Source organism: Struthio camelus, chromosome 9 (assembly GCF_040807025.1).
Source record: "Struthio camelus isolate bStrCam1 chromosome 9, bStrCam1.hap1, whole genome shotgun sequence".
Lineage (NCBI taxonomy): Eukaryota > Metazoa > Chordata > Aves > Struthioniformes > Struthionidae > Struthio > Struthio camelus.
Genome location: NC_090950.1, coordinates 22237133 through 22257860, shown reverse-complemented (window position 1 = coordinate 22257860; position 20728 = coordinate 22237133). Strand labels below are relative to the sequence as shown.

The window sequence follows — 20728 nt, the reverse complement described above, 5'->3', positions numbered from 1 at the left end:
CAGGACAATGGAAGCTTCACAATAGCAATAAAAATGTCTAATAATCTAGCCTATTGAGTCCACACAGCTTATCAAATACTGTTCCAGGGCCAACATGTTCCTGATCAGCCTCCCTCTCTGGCTTTACTTGTGCTGCTCCTGCACCTCACCCTCTCACTCCTGCTCCTTTCTACCAAGCCTGTTAGAGGTAGTGTCTCTTGCTCCCTGTACCCAGTCCTGTTGCCATCTTGCCCCCCCAGAAGAAGCTTAGTGAAAAGACAGGAAGTTGGTTGTGCTCAAGGAGCGGACCACTGCATCTGTTGATAGACCAGCTTCCCCATGACTAAGTAGGAAGTGTGAATGGCACAAGGTGGAAAGAAGTGATAACTTAGTGCCTATTTCAGCCCCTCAGTGACCCTGTCCACCAGACTGCTGCCAGGCGGTATAAAGAGGCAGACGTGATTTTGAAGAGAGTCTACAAAAAGTTGAGTTGATGGGCAGGGGCCTTTCAAGTCTCCCTTTTGGAGGTAGGGAGCTGACTGAGTCTCCAGATAGTCTTGCAGAGCAGTGTTGGCAGGCATGACCTCAGAAGCCAACATGACATGTGTAGCCTCCTGTGTGGATTAGCACACATGGGCCAGGTAGCCAGACCCCTTTTTCTGGGCTAGTGTTGTGGGTCTGGAAACCTGGGGCAGTAGTTTACACCCGTGTATTTCCACAGAGATTTGAACAAAGAGCAGATGGTGGTAAGGAAATAGGAACACGGGGAAACCTGACAAAATCTACTCTGTTCCTTCTCCCTCCACTCCCCTGGGAAGCTGGTAAATTTTCCTGAGCCTGTTGGGAGTGCCCCTGGGATGGAGAAAAACTCTGTTTTCTCTCCCAGGAACCATCCTTCTGGCACTTGTCGCAGCACTTACAGACCTCCAGCTGCTGGACTGGCTGACCACTGGCATCTGAGAGATGTGCAGGTCATAGAGAAGGAGCTGAAGTGATCCCAGCCCAGGTGCTGCTGCGGTAGGACTGCAGAGAGAGGTGGGATCATGTAAGGAGTTACTATGTTGTGCTGAGGATCTTTGGCCATCAGTGTTATTTCCTGACATCTCTGGCACTGCTGCTACCCTCCAGTGTGGTCACTGGCACACAGGAGGGGCTCCATGGTCCCCTGTGCACTAAGCCATATCTCCCAGCAGTCTTGGAGATGGTTTAGTTCTTTTAAGGAAGAACCAGAGGGACAGCAAACCCTCTCAGTGTGTGCAGAGATGCTCCTAAATATACTATCCCCCCCCCACCTTTTTTTTTTTTTTGTCATGCTGGCCCAGGCCTGCACTCCTGCGATCTTGGCTAGAGTTTTCTTGTCTGTGTGTTTCCAGCTGTGAGTGTGCAATTACCATTAAGGCTTTGTGCTTTGTTGTCCTTGTTATCAAAAAAAGCCCAAAGCCAACTGAAAGGAAACCTGGTTGGCTCAACTGGCTTCTCTAGTCTGCTGCCCACAGCCCTCCCTGTCACCCCCCACCCTCAGTGCTGCTTTCTTTTCTGATCATCACCTTCTCATCACTTTGCTGCCCACTGGTAACAGCTCCCAGGCATATGTCTGTATTACACCATCAAAGAGCTGCCGGATTAAAAGGTATACGCCCTCTCTCATCAGCCCTGGTGCTGATGAGTGTAGTGATGTAACATTTCTTTCAAGTGAAGTGACTAACCCTCCACTCCATCTATTTTTTTCATTTCCAGTGTAAACCACAGCCTCAGGTCTCTGAGTTGGGATGGAATCATCACCCTTAATAATAGAGTTTTAAAAGGTTTGAAAATGGGTTGCAGGTGTTTATTTCAGGGAAAGACTTGTAACTGGGTGTTACTACTTTCTAAAACAAGGAACAGTCAGTTCATGTCACAGAAATGGAGAGGCTGTTTTTTTGTTCAATGTAATTTTTGCAGCACAGCAGGAGTCTGTGAATGAAGGAAGCCTGAAGTATCTAAAGTTGATGGAATGAGAGGAAAGAGTTGCCTAACATTACACAGTGCCCAGTTCTGCTGAGGTTTCACTTAAAGAAGATATTGCCAAGTTTTCTGATACTAAGATCCTCTGTTAATTTTTTTTTCTGGTGTTCTTCTTTCTTTTTCATGGTAGAGCTCTACCGGGTAGCAATAGTAGTGTCATGAACAGGCAAGTTATTTGCCAAACTTCAGACAAACTGTTTTATCCTGGCAAAAGGAAAACACAGAAAGCAGAGACAAAAAGAACCTTGCGCAAAAAGTTTGGTGGATTTTTGCATCAATGCCCAATTTAAAGCAAGATTTGATGTTTCCCCTAATGTTCAGACAAGTGGTTTGGGAAAATGCTTTGTATCAAAGGCTCAGGCTAAACTGTCCCTCCAGATGCTCCAACGTATGAAACATTGAATCAAGCGCGTGTTGTGGGGGAAGCCAAAATTTATGGGATTAAATTTTGAAATAATATTATGCCTTGAACCAGCATAGCACACTTAGAGAAACTATTTTGTAGTTCAGAAAAGGTCCAGAAAATTCTGAGCAGATGGGGCAGATAGATAGAAAGGAAATGTTCACTGTCTCTCCAGCAGAACGGCTGGAAAGTATCAAATGCAATGAATAAGGAGATTGCTTGAAAGAACAAGAGGGGATGGTACTGCATATGCCTTGTTAGTAAGCTACGCAACTCCTCACCACAGGATGTTGTACTAAATGTTTACATCTTAGATAAATTTTCAGCAGGAAAATCCCTTTTGAGTTATTTAATACCAACCTAGTGTGTCTGGTTTTTCCTTTTCTTATACCCTTTCCAAAGGCATCTGCTGCCATGTGCTGTCAGAAAAAAGACTATTAGAGTAGCTGAATCTTTTGTCTGACACAGTATGGCTGTGCTTATATTTTATGCCTCTTATTCAGAATTAAAATGACTCTAGTTAAATATATCTTACTTCAGTTTGAACGTATATTGTTATGATCTTATATTTTCTATGTGAAAAATTTGTTCTTACTTTCAGACAGTTCTCTGACCAAGTGTCTGCTGAGACGTAACGGGGGAGACTAGAAATGACGCTCATTCAAGCAACTTGTAATCCTGGAGCATAAGCCAAAATGCACTTAATGTTATTCATTGGCCTTTGATTAAAAGTCTTGCTGCTGGCTCTTTTCAAAGTTTAATTTATTTATTTGTCAGGCATCTTCAGGTGAGAAAAATGCATTGTGGACACCAAATCGGATTTTGTTCAGTACTAGAATGTAATTTCTTGTCCAAAAAGTGGTAATATGCTAATTGAACTGGAGGTGTAGTCGTTTTCTTTAATGTATTGTTGAGGAGCATGTATCATCAGATGTGAGATCTGGATTCAAGCACATGCTGCCAGAGCAGTCTTGAGCAGGGCATTGTGGGTAACCTCAAGTGTGGAAATCCCTCTTCCTCCCCCCCATACAGTTCTTAGTGAGCAAATGTCATTACCTGCCCACCTCTACTTTTATATCTTTGTTATATCTTCAGTATTTCCATTATTGTTACCATTGTGAAATACCATATTAATAATGTTTGCAAATGACTCTTAAATTGAAAGGAACAACAAACTCGAATAACTGGAAAGAATAGATTTATGGAGATTTGGAGATAGATGAAGCATTAAAAGAGCTGAGTTTCAATGTGGAAAAATACAGTTAATGTTTCTGGAAAAATCATCCTGAACTCAAATATTCAGTGGGACAGACAGAAAGAGAGATCTAGGGCTGAATATGCAGAAACATACTGCAGAAGAAAGCAGGGACATCCTTCTGAAAGTAGGACTGTACAAGGAATAGTGGGTTTACCTCTGAGCGCCTGTTGTAGCTACTGACCCAGATCAGACAGATCAGATAAGCCCTACCACATAATGAGTGGAGGAAAAGAGATGGCAACTTTGGAGTCTGAAGAATACCTTTGCCATCTTACCTCAAAGCACTAAGGACAAGGCAGGTTTGTGTATAAATCCAATGGTTGGATATATAGGTACTACAATTTGAAGCAGTAGCTCATTTTGTTAGATTTCGAGACAAAAAATTGTATCTAAGAAAAAAATTGCTAGCTCTTTAACCTTTTTCAACGTGCATAGGTAAGTTGCATTTCATCTTTATGTCCTAGCCCTTTGAGATGTCTAGATTGAAATCATTGTTGTTCTCATCTGTTGAGGGGAATTATTATACAATGGTGCCTATTTGGATTTCAGGGTATTCAGCACAGGAGGTCAATGTACTTCATACTGAAGGTGCCTTCTCTGAGATAAAATCTTACAAAGCCAACACTTTTTGGCCCCCCCTTTTTTTTTCAGTTCAAGTTAGTTCGAACCCATTCGCTGTCATGATTTACAAAGGAACAGTGAGGGACCAGTTTATGATTCTGCAGGAGTTCTGAGGGTATAATGCGGAGGCAAAGCACAAGCAGCCAGCCAGCTGTAGCGAGCTTGTTCAGGGCAACAAACACTCAGCCAGGATTTGGAGTACAGCTTCACTTAAGAAAGCCAGTACCCAGAAGCATGCTTCTCTTGATGGTATACATAGTCCCTCAGTGACTGCAGACTAATTACAAGACAGCATGCCAGGACGTAATTGCTTCCTGTGCCCACCAATGCATTCAAGCTGAGTGAACTTTGTAAGACGTAAGGTTCATGTAACTCAGATATCAGGGTAATTATTAACAAACTGTCAATTTTTAATCTTCCTTTCTGATCGCATCTAATAATCCACTTCCACTGCCCAGTAGGGGTATAACAGAGCTAAAATTTAAAGAGATAGTATTAATGTTGCTCAGTTGCTGGTCCTGTTTTGTTTGGTCAGAGAAAAGAGATGTGGGGAGCTGCTTCTCAAAGAGGCTTTTTACCACAGCCTGAGTAAGGGTGTGTGTGACATACTACTGACCAATTTGAAGGTGAACAGTGGATGAAACAGGCTCCATGGCTTTGTACCGTCCTTGCAACACAATCCCTTCTGACAGGTTGCAGAAAGGCAGTGCCTAAGCAGAGTCTGGACGGTGCTGAGACAAGGGATCTGGCTTTGCTGCCAAGTCAGGAACAGCTGAAGAGCAGAGCACTCTTGCTGCTAGTGAAAGCTGATGGTGAGCTTGGGCTGGACTAGCAGTGACTGAGTTGAAAAGCTCTGAGTAGGAAGAGTCTGAGACAGTGGAAGTGGCATCTGTTCATCTGTTGACCTGGGTTTGAAAGTACTGCTGCCTAAAAGCAAAATTGTTTCCTAAACCTGGGGAGAGATGATGGGGTTCAGGGGCTCAGCCTGAGAGCACTGTAGTGCACAAGGATGTGCTGGAGGGAGAGAGCAGTTTGACTTGTGAGAAGGTGGACAAGAGTTAAAGGTAGAAGGGAGGTGAGTAAAAAACAGGGCTCAGAGTAAGAGAAAAAGAAAGAAAACAAGGATACACCAGGGGAAAAGAGAAAAGCGGCCATGACTGGTAGAAAGCCAGTACCACTTTGCTGAAGTTTGGCACCTGGTTAGGAGAGCCTGTAAGGAGCCTAGCTGGGCTGGCTAAGCGTGATGATATGAGATAGGGACTGGTGTTTCTAATCACACGCCCTACTGTAGATAAACGCCAAAGCTGATAGACCTCTTTTTCTAGTCTTGACATATCCTAGGGGAAGGACGGAGTTACAGGTGCTTGTCTGTAAGGATGTTATATTCACAGGAACTGGTACTTGATTACTTAAATTGCATGCTGGTGAAAACTTCCTTTGCTTGCTGCCTGTTCAGCTGTCTGAGGCAAAGACAATCCCCAATCGTTATTGCAAAAGCTGCTACCTCAGCTCCCTCCAGAGCTGGGGCCTGTGTTTAGTGTTCTCCCCTCTCTAGTGAAAGAGTTTTTTTTTTTTTTCTCCCCAGGTCCTGGTGTGGCATCTCTGCTGTTACCAGCTACGACATTATTTTTTCAGGCCCAAGATATGGCCTTGGCAGATCTGCTGTCCGTCTTCTTTCCAGTCTGCCAAGTCTTTCACTCCTAGAAGGTCAGCTTTTGGTCCCTCTTGAGGGTTGAGGATGCTTTGAGCTTCAGGCAGCTACTGCAAGTCTCAGGATGCTTTTAAATTTGATTTGTTTTTCATGAGTCTTTTACCGTCTCATGTCAAGCTGAGTTTGAACCTGCACCCTTGGGAACTGGTAATGCTGTCCAGATTTGAGATGCCCCCATGGTATCCTCCTCACAACAGCCTCCACCTTCGGATTCCTTTGGAGTATACACTGCCAAGGCTTCAAGGGCACAGTGCATCGGACCTGCATTGGTCCTTGGTAGCAGATCCTTTCAGAGCAACATGTGCTAGGAACAGCCTCCTAGCATTTAGATACGCCTACTTTACTATGTCGAGTGTTATGAGCTAGCTTTGTGTGGGCTATTTCATAATGCTCTACACGTGCACGGAAAAATTAATTTCAATTAGTCTAGATTAGAATCCACAGGCATGGCTAGATACTTGTTGAACCCAAGCTGATATAAGCTGTATTTGCAGGGATGGTACAAGGTGATCTAGCATTAGGTTTCACTTGATTTAATGTCTTCACTGATGGTATAGAAGAGTAGAAAAAATGTTGCAATATGACATTTTAAAATGATTCTAAACTCCTTGCAGATCCCCTAAGAGGAAGAAGGGGTTTATGTGTCTTGATGAACATAAGCATGAAAACACGAGATAAAAAATAATATATACAGTCAACCTGAACAAACTCAGGTACAATAAAGCATAGGAAAAAATAATCCTAAATTATCTGAGTCGTTCTCCAGCACGGTCTGAGGAGGCAGTATAAATCTATATGAAAGATCTGTTAAGGTGGTTTCACAGTTCCCTGCTACTCAAGAGCAGCTCATATTAGCTGTAGCAAACCAGTGGCTTTAGATGCACAACTACATTGAAATAAGTCTTATAAAAAATGAAGAAAAACTGTTTATTTTAAAGTGTAAGTTCCTTCTTGTTCCAAAGACATTCAAGGGAAATAAAACAAATTAAAAAACACAGAGGCTGTGAACTCTATTTAGCTCAAGCCAAAACGATATCAATTGTAGCAGGTTTTCTCCCTCTGTGCACACGGAATGAAATTTCCATTTAATATAGCGTTTACAGTTTTCCTCTCGGGGGAGAGAGACAAGTCTTAATGGGAGCTGAGAGATTAAACTACACTAGGTATGAAAGAGCTGGCGGAAAAGAGTCATGAGCTAAACACATCTTGGCCTAGTAGCCCCTGCCCTCCTAGTGGGTCCAGAAAAGAAAAATTATAAGGAGAGGGAGGAAGAAGTGGGAGGAAACTTTCAGCAAAATAAGGAACTCCATTGAGTGTTCTGAATTCAGCAGATCTCTGAAAGAAACATCTGCCATTGAAAAGCATCCAACTACATCTTTTGCTGTCATTCAGAGTGCTTCTTAACACTGCCTATGAAACAGGCTACTTCATTCAGACATGAAGAAACAGAAGCATGAAACCTTATTACTATTTCCCACTGCTCTTCACATTTATTTGCTTTGGAAAATCATAGATTCTGCAAACCATGGACTGCTGAAGTCTCTTAGCGCTAACATTAACGGCTGTACATGCTGTAATTTCTACTGTACTCTACCCTCACCCCTCTCTCTCTTGCAGATAAAGGCAATCCTAGCTCTGTGGTTCGATGAAGACATCCTGGTCTGGGTTCTCTGCAATATCTTTTTGGTAGGAACAGAAACCACAATAACCACTTTATGCTTGGCACCACTCCGTATTTTGACTCATTGAAGAGGAGGAGACTAACGAGGTCACACGCACAACCGCTTGGATTGTGCTTTCTCAGAGAACACATGAAGGTCAGCATACCAGCATCAACAGGATGGAAATGTAAAGGTAACTGCACCTCCACTTTGGCAAAACTTATAAAATGGCAGTATACTGAAATTTCATACTCCTTGTGAGCTGGCAGTAGCTGGCAAATACATCTTTGATTTATTGAGAATCATGAGACTGACCCAGGCCAATTAGCTTCAGCTTCATCATGCTGTCATGCATTCTGGCAAGAAGTAATTCACTCTTTTTTCTTTCCCTTGAGAGTCAGAATAAAAGCAGGGGGAACTGGGCATGTAACAAGCCTTTTACACCACTCTCTCTCCTGTTCTGTCCCAGCAAAAGTGCTGCTGAGCACAGCCTCGAGGTCTCCAGGTCTCTCCAAAGGTGGTCACAATGAGAGAGTAGCGCTGTCAGATGGGCATTCAATAAGAGAGGGAAACACCCATCCTTAGCATCCAGCTGTGATGTGGGATCAAAACCGTTTTTCCTTTACAGGTCACCGCTGTTCTCCTTGCTCACTGGCATGTCTTACAGTTTCCTCTGAAAAGTTAAATGGCTTTTGTGCCATTTGCTAGCTAATAATTGATTTTGAAGTGTTATAGCATGCTTTTATATTGGGAGGATTTCATTACTGCTGTAGAATATATTACAATACAGTGGCTGCTGTTAAAATGTCAGTTACCACTACAAGGCTATACTCTAGCCTCTAGGTTTTTTTTGTTACTGTTTTTGGTTTGTTATTTTCATAAGTTTAAAAATGCCTCCTTGGCTATTTCAACAGCAATTAGTCACAGTATTTTTAATGCTAAAAATATTTCAGATGTTTTCATTTGTAATAACACTGACCAGAATAAGTCTTTTATTGTCTTGTCACCCATTTGACACCAATATTGATGTGTCCTGAGTTTCACAGAATGATTTAGCTAAACTCCTTTGCATTCAAATAACAATTCTCAACAAAAACATCTTAACTTTTTCATAAACAGTCATGTGTGAAGTGACATTAAGGCTGTTTCTGACAGCTCAGTCTCAAGAGCTCCTCCTCCAGTGAGGAGGAGTCTATTTTATTGCATATGATAGAGAAAGATGCATAATTTGTACAAGAGGAGGGATTTTCCTTTATCTGTGTGCAGGCCAGTCTGGGGTCAACCCATCAGAGGAAAGTTCCTGCTGATCACAGCAGGTGTTACTGGTGAGCGGTTGAATCTGCAGAAAGAATGCAGTTATACTTTCTCCTTTAAATGAGAGTATTTGCAGAAACTCTGGGCTAGGAATGTAGTACACAGCTTCAATGCCGAAAAGTAGTATCATGACTCCCACCTGCCTTGGGGATATTGATCAAATTCATGTCCATTCTTACCAGGCCTGTTGAAAGTAAGGGAAAAATAGCTACAATGCTTGCACTTAGAATGCGATAAAATCATAATGGAAACCACTTTCCTCCCCCGTGCTTGCAGATCTTGGAAGGAGGATTTAAATTCCTGATGCCAAAGATGGATGAAATTAACTGATGAATCTCCCAGAAAAAGGTTTGATTTGCATGGACTCTTTTGCATAGACTCTTGAAGCCTTTTGCAATGACTGATCATCTTTCTCAATACTTCTGAAGCACATCAGATTTAATAGATTTGTTTTCAGTCTTCCATAAAGTCCTGCCATTATCATGTCTCCCCACCCCTGAGCTCATCCATACACTTGCTACCTATAAAACCTCATTAGGTCATTAGCAAAGAACGTTTTAGCGCATTAGAAAGAAACAATCACCAGAGAGCTTAATATAATTTCTGTACAGGGTACTTCTCTGTCTTCTGTCACTGAAGTGGTTAACTGGGAATGTATTTGTGACAGCAACAGCCCTAGGAGCTCAGGCAGTAGGAGGGACTCTGAGGCAGAGATGATTCACATGAAGATTCATGCTACAGCTAAGGTAACCAAATAGTGAGAGTCTGCCACAAGCAGTTATCCTGCCATGTTCTCCCTCTGCCACGTTCTCCCTCTGCTTCTGCTGCATTAGCAAGACTGTGACCAGGAGGTGAGCGTGTTCAGATTGCTGAGCTGGCAGAAAACTATTCCTATAAATAAAAATGAAAGGCTATTCATCAGATCAGTTAGATGAGTCCATTCACTTTGTATTCTTTGATCAGTAGATCCAGTCCTGGGTGAAAGGGGAAATGAGGGGGCAGAACTATTCACTCTCGAGGCATTTTGCTTTGTAATTAGATTATAGACTGGTTACAGCATAAAACTGCATGAAGCAGCTTGCCCAGAATCACACTGGTGGTCTGTAGCACAGCAGAGAATAGAACAAGCCCTCAGTCTGATGCAGATGTCCAGACCAGGGCACTAGCCTTGTCCTCACTGTGAGAGCAGAAAAGTGGCTCACCTCAGTTCTCCTGAACTGCTCTTCCTGCTGTGCACAACGCAAGGGACACACTCCATTACAGCCCAGCTGCGTGTGCTCTGGATTGGATGTTACGCTTAACTTGCTTGTGCTGTCCAATGCTCCAATAGGAAGGGTGCCTGTGGGGGTGTGGATCAGGGGGCGATAACTCTCAGGCTGGAAGGTCACAGCAGAGAGCACTGGGAGTGAGGTGGGGAGAGCAATGTTCTCTGGAAGTCAAATTTTTATGGGCATCCTTGTCTTTCTCTTTGTCTGGATTTCTCTGATATTCCTGAACATCCAGAGAGTGCGAAGGAAACTGCCTCCAGGACCAACACCTCTCCCCTTCATTGGCAATCTGGGAACGCTGGACTTCCAAATTCATCATGAAACTCTCTTGAAGGTATTGTTACTTATTATAGTTTTATGACTAGTCCAAGTGCAGACACAGCAAGACTCCTATCATATCCTTGGCTGGAAAGTAAAAGTATCTTTCTGCTCCTCCCTGACTTCAGTCTGAACTATGAGCTTTCTAGGCAGAACCTCAAGACATGTGTTTCCCTGTAGGACAGCAGTGGATCAGCAGTGAGTGAAGATGGGCCGTAGCAACAGCTGCGAATAGCACCAATAGCTGAACACTCAGACAGGCAAAAGTAACCTCTGCGGGAAGCTTGTTACTACAGTACAAGCTACAGGGAGGGAGGAAAGGAAACAGGAGGAATACGCAAAAGTCATCAAAGAGAGGCAGAAAGCAAAGCTTATTACTTTGAGAGACTAACTCCCTCACTGACTGAATAGCCGAGCTTAACAGGTTGAGGTCAGCGGCCCAAAGTCTGGTAGGAGGCCAATAACTAGTAGGGTTCCCCAGGGATCAATACTGGATCCATTCCTGTTCAACTCATTCATCAGTGACCTGGATGATAGGACAGAGTGCACCCTCAGCAAGTTTGCTGATGACCCCAAACTGGGAGGAGTGGCTGATACATAGAGGGTTGTGCTGCCTTTCAGAGGGACCTGGACAGGCTGGAGAGATGGGCCCAGAGGAACCTCCTGAAGTTCAATAAAGGGAAGTGCAGCATCCTGCACCTAGGGAGGAATAACTCCACGCACCAGTACAGGCTGGGGACTGACCCACTGGCAAGCAGCTCTGCAGAGAAGGACCTGGGTGTCCTGGTGGACAAGTGAAGCATGAGCCAGCAATGTGTCCTTGTGGCCAAGAAGGCCAGTGGTATCCTGGGCTGCATCAGGAAAAGCACGGCCGCAGGTCGAGGGAGGTGATCCTCCTCCTCTCCTCAGCCCTGGTGAAGCCACCACACCTGGAGTGCTGTGTCCAGTTCTGGGCTCCCCAGTATAAGACAGATACGGAGCTCCTGGAGCGAGTCCAGCAAAGGGCTACTAAGATGATGAAGGGACTGGAGCATCTCTCCTATGAGGAAAGGCTGAGAGAGCTGCGACTGTTTAGCTGAGACAAGAGAAGACTGAGGGGGGATCTGATCAATGTGTTTAAGTATCTGAAGGGAGGGTGTAAAGATGACAGGGCCAGACTCTTCTCTGTGGTGCCCAGCGACAGGACGAGAGGCAATGGGCACAAACTGAAGCACAGGAAGTTCCATCTGAAAATAAGGAAAAACATTTTTACTGTGAGGGTGACTAAGCACTGGAACAGATTGTCCAGATTGAACAGGTGTCCAGAGAGGTGGTGGAGATCTCCATCCTTGGAGATATTCAAAAGCCATCTGGACAGAGCCCTGGGCAACGTGCTCTAGGTGACCCTGCTTGGGAACAGGATTGGACTAGGTGATCTCCAGAGGTCCCTTCCAACCTCAACCATTCTGCGATGCTGTGAAATCCTGCAGCCTTTATTTCGGCAACATTGCTGTTGACTGGTTATGTTTTGGCACAACAAGGCCTTGAAAAGCTTCCTTAGACAGAGGCCTGTCCCAGCCAATACATAAGAAGCAAAGTGGATGAGTTTGCAGTACACTGGAGGTATTACTGCTCCAGGCCAGACCTTGCTGTTAGGGATAGAAATGAATGAAATTGCTTTTAGGAGAAAGGACAAAGAAAAGCTTTGTTACCTGTGGTGTTAGATTTCGAAGCTTGGGTTGAGACAACAATTTCTCATCCTCAGGGGTCTGCTTGTTTTGGGAGGGTGTTGCAAACATCAGAAATCATCGGATAGTCACTGCAAAACAACCAAGCAGATAGATTAAAGTCTTAAGCCATTTGGTTACATGAGCAAGCAACTGCACAGAACTACAGCTAGGCGACATTTTATATACTATTTGGTACAGTAGTGTATTGACACAGTACTATTCTGGCTTTTTTTTTGTCTTGGACAGTGCAGAGGCACAGAAGGAATGCCTTAGTAATGCTGCTGATGTTCCTTAATGTGGTTCGTACACTGCATCTGCCAAAGAAGATCCTTTCCTTTCCCCATGTGCTGCTTCAGGATGAGCCAGGAAGGATTCATGCTGAAAATTCTTGCCATGTCCCCATCTCTGGCTCTCCTGGGAAGCTCTCTTTGCAGCAATGTTGGTGGAAAGGGAAATGAGAAAGTCTGAGAGGTGCATGAGACAAGATGCATCATCAAGTCTCCCTATTTTCCTGTGTGTAGATGAGAAAATGTGGGCTCTGAAGTTCCCTTGGGTATCAGATGGAATCCAATTCGAGGATTTGTGCAGTTGTTTTTTCTTCCCTCTCCACCTTACTCGGGCTATTAATTATGGCAAAAGACTTGACTTCTGACTGCTGTGGAAACAGTTCTTAAAATTACTCTACTCACCTGGTCTTTTTGACTTACTCTTCCCTAGAAAAAAATCACCCATTGCTCACAGTGAGTGGCAGCAACAAGGCACCTGATCATATTTGCATGCATTTTCAATATGGCCAGCATATTTAAGAATTCCTGGCTGCATCTTTATTTCCTCCAGCATTGATAGGGAAGAGGCCTGCACCCATCTCCAGAGAGATGTGGTCCTGCTTATAGATATCTATTCCTGAGCTATGTATGTTGAGTTCAGCAACACAATATGACCACTGGATTCCTAAGAGCAAATTGCAGAAGTCAGGACATGTGTGGAAACTGTGCTTAGTCAAACTGTTAACAGCTTTACAAATGTCTGGTTTTACCAGTTCCCTGAAAATCCCTGGAGCACAGATATGCCTCTTCAACCTTTACGTGTCCATCATACATGATTAAAGTGCTGCAGCCACTCAGAAAAAGGTTGTACAATACCTATATGTATACACACACACACACACACATATGCATATTTAAATATAGTTATATGTGTGTGTGTATATATATTTGTATATACGTAATACCGAAAGTATACGTGGGCACCATCCTTATTCATCCCCTTGCTTCACACTTTAAAATCCCTGAAACAGATGTTCAGAAATTCTTACCTCTGGTGTCCTCCTACCGTTATAGTCACAGGCTAGCTGGTGTTGTTACTATCTGAACTACTAATTCTTTGAGCAAGTTAGTGCCACCCTGTTTTCCCTCCCTGTGCGCAATGAGATCTTTCTCAAATATCCAAGGTCAGGGTTCAAAAGTGGTCTCTGATTTCTGAGACTTGATTTGCAGAACTACTCAGAGCCCAAACTCCAGCTGCAATCAGTAGGCTCTGCAGGAGCTCAGCACTTCCTAGGCATCTCACGATACCCAACACTTCTCAAATGAGGTACCCCAAATCAGTGGCTACACTTGAAAAGTTTGGCTCAACTGCCTCACTGTGCTACACTGCAAGCGCAATGCTCAGCGCAACACTGAGCAAACATTACCATCTAATGGCTGCACATGTTAACTACAACTATAATTTCTATTTTAACAACGAAGGCTTTTCCTTGTGTAATTACTGATATACTGAAAGAGCAATACGTTTGGGGGGAAAAAAACATGGAAAGACAATAGAAGTAGCATTTATGATTTTGCAGTATCCTTCAATCACCTCTGGTGGGGCAACATAAATTGGAAAAATCTTGTTTAAGTGTTTCTGGGTAACGTGACATGGCAGTTGGCTATTTAAACTGCAAATACACAAATAATAAAAGTCATAAATAATAACGCAATGCAGTAATAACAGTGAGAGCTCTCTAAGATGTTAATAGTGAAACATGATTCCATCCCTTTTTATTTCTTGACAGAAGGACAACATTTCTCCCTTCCCTTTCTTGGGCAATGCCCCAGACAAACTGCAAACCAGCCCTTGCATAAGAGAAATGATCTTTCATCTCTGGTCTAACAGTACCACTGGATGCGGACAGGAGACACAGCCTCTTCGTAAATTCTTCATGTCTATATGCCATTGTGTGTCTCATTGTCTCTCTAGATGGCGAGGATGTATGGAAATGTATACACACTGTGGCTGGGAAGAACACCGGTGATTGTGCTGAATGGATTCCAAGCAGTGAAGGATGCCTTGATTGAGCACGCTGAAGAATTTGCTGAGAGACCCATCACACCCTTCTTTAGGGATGTCGTGGGAGGCCCCTATGGTACTTTCTGTTGTTGTGTGTACTGATGTATTTTTGTCATAACAAACTGTTCAGAGGATAGGGTGGGGTACAATGACTGCACCTACTCTTAATGCCTCTTCTCAAGATGTGCTGCTCTTGTTAGCAAGATGAATTCTGTAGACTCACTGTTCCACATCCTTCTGAAATGTGGGGCCCTAAATGTGCATGCAGTACACAAAATCAGCGGGTTTATACCAACAAAAAAAAACATTTATATGCTTGCATAGCCTGGGCAATTCTTAGTAATTGAGCATGTTACCAACCTATCTCAGGAAGTCTTTGCAGTAAAAGGCATAAAGTTGTAAGCGTATCAACTAGTAGGACTCAGTGTGTGTTGAGTATCTTTCTAGGTAAAGAAGGAGAAAAGGAAAGGCGGACATGGGGATTAAGTAGATGTGAAAAAAACAGCACAAACATCTCTGAGTTCTTATGCAAGTACTGTTGGGGATCCTTCCAAATTCATGCTGGCAAGTCTTCGAACCACTGTAATTTCATCAACCCTGCTTATGGGAAAGCCAGACCCATACTTCTCCCCAGTCATTCTCCATTTCATTGCAGGCATCATCTTTTCCAATGGGCACACCTGGAAGGAGCAGAGACGGTTCAGCCTGATGACTCTGCGGAACCTGGGTCTAGGCAAAAAAAGCCTGGAAGCCTGGATCCAGGAGGAAGCCAACTGCCTGGTCAAGGTCTTTGCCAGAGAAAGAGGTGAAACATAGATCTGTATGTGGTCATGACATGGCACAAATATCTCACTTTCTGTTTGAATGAGTACTGACTCACTGACCGGCATGTGGAAGGGCTCATTCTCCTTGAGTATTTCAAACCCTGTCTTTTCTACTGGAGGTTGCCAGTTTCCCTAATTTCTACAGATGATGCTTTCACAATTCATTTTGCACTCAGCTGGAACATCACATCTGACTCATTGCTTTCCCTCTAACCCTTTACTGGGGAAAGTACTGGGGAAGTACTCCTAAATTGTCCTTTTCTGCAGGATGGAATCCTTCCCTCATTCATTATAAAGGTGCCCAAAGAATGATCTCCCAATTAGACTCTTGTATCTTGACCCCTGCAGGATCAGTTATTTGTGTAATCCCATGCAAATCAGGAGTAGGCTGGATGGAAGTGTGACAATCGGCCATAGCCTGCACAAGAAGATAATGATGCAACTTTCTCTATTCATAGGCAGACCTATGGATCCCTCTCTCCCCATCCTTTCTTCCATCAACAACGTGATTGCTGCTGTGCTTTTTGGACATTGCTTCTCTACAGAGGCTGATGCGTTCCAGAGGCTGCTCAAAGGCTCGCAGGCCATGGCGGGATTCCTAGGCACCTTCTGGCCTCGAGTAAGCAAAAGATTGACCCATTCCCTCCAACTATATCAAAACCCTCTGGCCTTCCTCAGTGAGCTGTGGCATGAAATAGCCATTCTTTGCCAATGCCCAGTGATAAATAAGAGCTCTTGACTAAAGAAGACTGAGAGGCGATCTCATCAATGTGTACAAGTATCTGAAGGGGGACGGGGGGTGTTGAGAGGATGAGGCCAGTCTCTTCTCCATGGTGCCCAGTGACAGGACAAGAGGCAACGGGCACAAACTGAAACACAGGAAGTTCGGTCTGAACATGAGGACAAACTTCTTTCCTGTGAGGGTGACTGAGCACTGGAACAGGTTGCCCAGAGAGGTTGTGGAGTCTCCTTCCCTGGAGATATTCAAAACCCACCTGGACGCGATCCTGGGAAATATGCTCTAGGTGACCCTGCTTGAGCAAGGGGGTTGGACTAGATGATCTCCAGAGGTCCCTTCCAACCTCAGCCATTCTGTGATTCTGTGGTTCTGTGAAATACTGAACTCCGCTAAAAACAGCACTCCAGTTCCATTCTTTCTCAGTAATGGTTCCTCCACAAGCATTCATGGCTATCTCTGTCCACAGACCCATTGAATCTCCCACACTAATTCTCTTTCGACAGATTGATCTGACTTTATATTAAGATTATTCAGCATCAAGCCTGCCTTGGGGCCACACTCAGGTTTTTCCTCTTAGCTTTTTCCTCGAAGGGTTCTTTAATAGCCTACTTTTCCTATGTTAGATTGGGATCCTTCCAAACCGTTCAAAAAAATAGAGAAAGTTAACATTGTTGTGGCTTTGAGAACTACAGCAAAGTGCTGACTTAAGGTGTAAGAGGGAACAGGCATTTAGGGAGAGGCTTCACTTAGAAAACATAAGGAAAGCTGTACTGTAGCAGATTTAAATCCATCAACTCTAAAAGGTATTAGTGGAAAGCAGGTAATCTGGAAAGTAACTGTATGCTAATGATCACCCTTTGCACACTTTCTTCCTCCAAAATAGATAATAAATAAAATTAAGTGGTCATTTATTTCCTATAGTTTGACAAATAATATACCTGGATCATAGCCATGGTCAGCCACGGTTCAGCTGTGAACGTTTAGGCTTTAAAGAGTAGCTAAGATGTCACGGTGTTCCCTGTACCTGTATTTTCATGTGCAGCTCTACGATACTTTCCCATCACTGTTGAAGCACTTAAGCCCTGTGTTAATGAGATCACTGGTGGCATTAAAACACCTGCAGGATCTACGTACAGTTATTAAGGATGAGATCAGGAACCACCAGGAGAGCTGGGTGCCTGGAGAGCCACGGGACTTCATTGATGCATACCTAGCTCAGATGTTAAAGGTAACAAATAACTAACTGTCTTTTGTGCAGCTGCAGCATATTTAGAATACTTGTAGCCAAGATACTTCCAGCTGCATGTCTACCTCCTCCTCTTCTTCCTTCTCAGAGTCTATTTGTTGGGATATGTTTCTTTTAACTCACCCTCAAAAGCAAAGTATTTTCGCAAAGTACTAAGGATGTTCCTTGGTAGTCACCACAGAAACAGTAATGTTTCTCTACTCTCGACTGGAAAAAAAGTGTATTGTACACTGCTGTCCTCAGGAAGATTTTTTTTAACAGATCTATATGGCTGCTAGTTTTCCAGCTTCATCAATTCACTGTGGAACCTCTGAGGCAAAAAGCTCTGTTGCTGGAAATGTGCTATGCTATTAAAACTGCTTTACATTGCATTCATTGTCTCACATCTGAAGACAAAGGATGACCCCACATCTACGTTTAAAGAGACCAACATGGTGCAAGTGATCACAGACCTCTTCATAGCGGGTTCAGACACCACCACTATCACGTTATGCTGGGCTCTCCTCTACATGATGATGTACCCAGAAGTACAAGGTGAGAAATGCATGCACCTGCATTTACATCTGTGACTGTCCTTGCGCACTGCAGAGTAATAAGCAAAATTCAGTTGTCTCCCCTGCCCAAATTTTGCAGTTTAAGATGTCTTTGGCTGTTTGAGTCTCAGCATAGAGCCTAAGTATCAACTGCCTTCCTGAATGCTCACTACTAGCCTTTTTCTTCTGCAGAACGAGTCCAAGAAGAATTAGATGCTGTCATTGGTCCATCTCGTGCAATTGAATATAAGGACCGAGTGATCTTGCCGTACACAAATGCAGTTCTGCATGAGATTATGCGTTACAGCAGCATAAGTGCCATAGGGGTAATGCGCAAGTGCACCCAGGATACCATTCTACAAGGCTTCCCTATCACTAAGGTATGTTAAAGCCACAATATTTTTTGGTATGATCCTTAGATAAAGCAAAGAAAGGCAATCGATTCTTTTTACCTTTTTAACACCATATGTTGTGCTTATATTTTGCCCCAGGCAAAGCTGAGTTTGAACAACTTGTGCAAAACTCTTCATTGTGAATAGGAGGCAGGACATTATCTACATCCTACAGTAGAAATAAACTCCTACTCAGCTTCACTATCCTTTTGCAAAGATGCTCCTTATAATGGTTTTTCTATACCAGATTTCAGGAGTTAGATCAGTATAATTATATCAGTATAATGATCTTGTTCTTCTTTAAAACTGATGCAAGTCAAAGCCAAGTAGAAAAAACAAAGAAAATCTTGAATAATAGTGTTCATAGACACAACTTATTGTATAAGCAGAATGCTTTAGATCCATATCCAACCTTATACAGGTGGTCTTCCCAATGGACAAGACCTGTGTGGCTCTCAGGGAAGATGCCTTTGAAAAAGCAAGATGAAAAGTCAGAGGTCTTGGGACTGTGAAGCCTTCAATTCAGCATTTTTTTCCAAAGTTTCTGATTATTGCAAGCACAATTTTCTTGTAAAATACTGTGCTCTGATGCTCTAGAATCAATGTTAGAAAATACCTAATCATTTCTAAATAAGCTATTCTGCAGGAGAGAGCTTAGCATGACCGTGTTTCTCATCCCATAATAATTAGATGGCACATGCATTGGGCAATTTCAAGAGAGCAATTGGCACTTTGGCAATTTATGACATTAGTGCCTAACTTTGTGAAAAAGATCCTTTTATGTTCATTTTCTCTTTCTGTAGGGCACCTTAATTTTCCCCAACATATTTTCTGTCCTGTATGACAAAGAGCAATGGGTGACTCCTCGACAGTTTAACCCTGGTCATTTCCTGGACAAGGATGGAAACTTTGTGAGCAGAGAAGCCTTCATGCTCTTTTCTGCAGGTGAGAGCAATCCTCAGTATTGCTCACAGCTTTCCTATAGTGATTGTTTCACAGGCCAAAACCTTCCTAACATTCGATCTGCCACGAGTATTTTTGTTCATTCCCATAATAAGGTCTATGCAGCAAAAGACAGAGGTGCTGATTTCAGAGACCGGTAGCAGCTTCACCTTCTTGAGGAAAAAAAACTAAGACTACCTAGTGTCTGAAATTCTCAACAAAATGAACTGCGATTGTGGAAATGAGGTAGATTGTCCCGTGGGAAAAAAATGACAAATTAAAGATCCCTCAGAGAGCAGGGGATAGAAGTCTGTTTACTAATTAAGAACTGGCTCCTGGAAGATACTGGAAATCTCTACCAATATTGATATCAGTGGACACCAAGAGGCCAGCAGATGAAGCTGCTGCATATCAGGTTTATTTATGAACAGCATCTACATATGAACAATTTTTAGAACGCACATTCCTGATCTACAGGTTAAGGATTTTCTCTGACTCTATCCATGTCGTAAGTTGGTGGAGAAACAGAAAGTACTTTGGTCAGAAATCTGATCATTAATTCTGCTGGATAGCAGAAATTATTGGGCAGAGGTTTGTAAAAAGCTATGAGAAGATTCTCTTCTCATGGGGCAATGTCTTCTCTTCTCATGTAGTGTGAGGGGAAGCTGAAGGAGGGATTATCTCCCTGCCCTCTATGAACTGTCCATTAACCTCTCCTAACACATCAGGCATTGCAGGGTTTTACTGGTATATTTTTTCTCTCCTCTTCCCATCTCGGACGCTATCCATGTCTCAGGTGAGAGACACTAGAGAAATACAGCGACCGTAGACGTTGGAAGGGGCTGTAGATCTCAGCAGCTCTGTTCACAGGGTGCCCCAAGATGAGTGTTAACAGATCTAGAGCACTTCTCTGCTTTCATACCGCAGTAAGTGGCTACACGTAGGGACTGCAAATCTCTCCTGTTCTTCTGGGCTTCACAGCAGAGATGTGCTCTTGCCTACGCGGGGGTGAAGCCCACGCATGACACATTCTCCTCGCTCCGCAGGCCACCGCGTGTGTTTGGGGGAAGGGCTGGCCAGGATGAACCTCTTCATCAGCTTCAGCAGCCTGCTGCGGGCCTTCACCTTCCGGCTGCCGGAGGGAGTGAAGGAAGCCGATGACCGGCCCATCGTGGGGTTCATCCTCCAGCCGCACCCGTACAAGACCTGCGCCATCCCTCGCTAGACGCTGAGGGGAAGAAGAAGGGATGGGCGCAGGCTGTCTGGCTGAGGGCCGCCCTGTCACCACAGGAGCTAGCCGGGAGTTTTAGGTGACATATGGTCACCCTTTATCCACCAGAGACAACTGAACAGTATGAATAAAACGGGGAAGCTACCTGAACCCCTCGGCCTGTGTCTCTCCGCACTGGGCGGCCTCGCCGAGGGCAGGGCGCCACCCGCCTTTGGCGGCACGCCCGACTCGTGCCACTCCCAGC

At 43.8% G+C, this 20728-nt stretch overlaps 1 protein-coding gene across 3 annotated transcripts; it reads left to right on the top strand.

Annotated features, from left to right (window-relative positions):
* Positions 1-10329: 10329 nt before the first annotated feature.
* Positions 10330-20634, top strand: LOC104148833 (cytochrome P450 2J5). Of its 3 annotated transcripts, none has more exons than XM_009682176.2 (9): positions 10336-10553; positions 14488-14653; positions 15233-15382; positions 15860-16020; positions 17183-17368; positions 17779-17920; positions 18112-18299; positions 19115-19256; positions 20300-20634. In XM_009682176.2, the coding sequence occupies exons 1-9, from the start codon at positions 10374-10376 to the stop codon at positions 20476-20478; spliced, it is 1494 nt and encodes a 497-aa protein (XP_009680471.2). In that variant the 5' UTR covers positions 10336-10373; the 3' UTR covers positions 20479-20634. The 3 variants fall into 3 exon arrangements, with proteins under 3 accessions (XP_009680473.2, XP_009680471.2, XP_009680472.2); XM_009682177.2 differs by lacking the exon at positions 20300-20634 and adding an exon at positions 19370-20293; XM_009682178.2 differs by lacking the exons at positions 19115-19256; positions 20300-20634 and adding an exon at positions 18411-18509 and having other exon boundaries at positions 10330-10553.
* The last annotated feature ends 94 nt before the right edge of the window (positions 20635-20728 follow it).

Excerpts from the sequence above, each read along its gene's own strand:
- LOC104148833 (XM_009682176.2), top strand. The coding sequence starts at position 10,374 with ATGTTCTCTGGAAGTCAAATTTTTATGGGCATCCTTGTCTTTCTCTTT. Across the intron at positions 10,554-14,487 it reads ATCATGAAACTCTCTTGAAG|ATGGCGAGGATGTATGGAAA; the intron begins GTATTGTTACTT and ends TTGTCTCTCTAG. Across the intron at positions 17,921-18,111 it reads GATGTACCCAGAAGTACAAG|AACGAGTCCAAGAAGAATTA; the intron begins GTGAGAAATGCA and ends TTTCTTCTGCAG.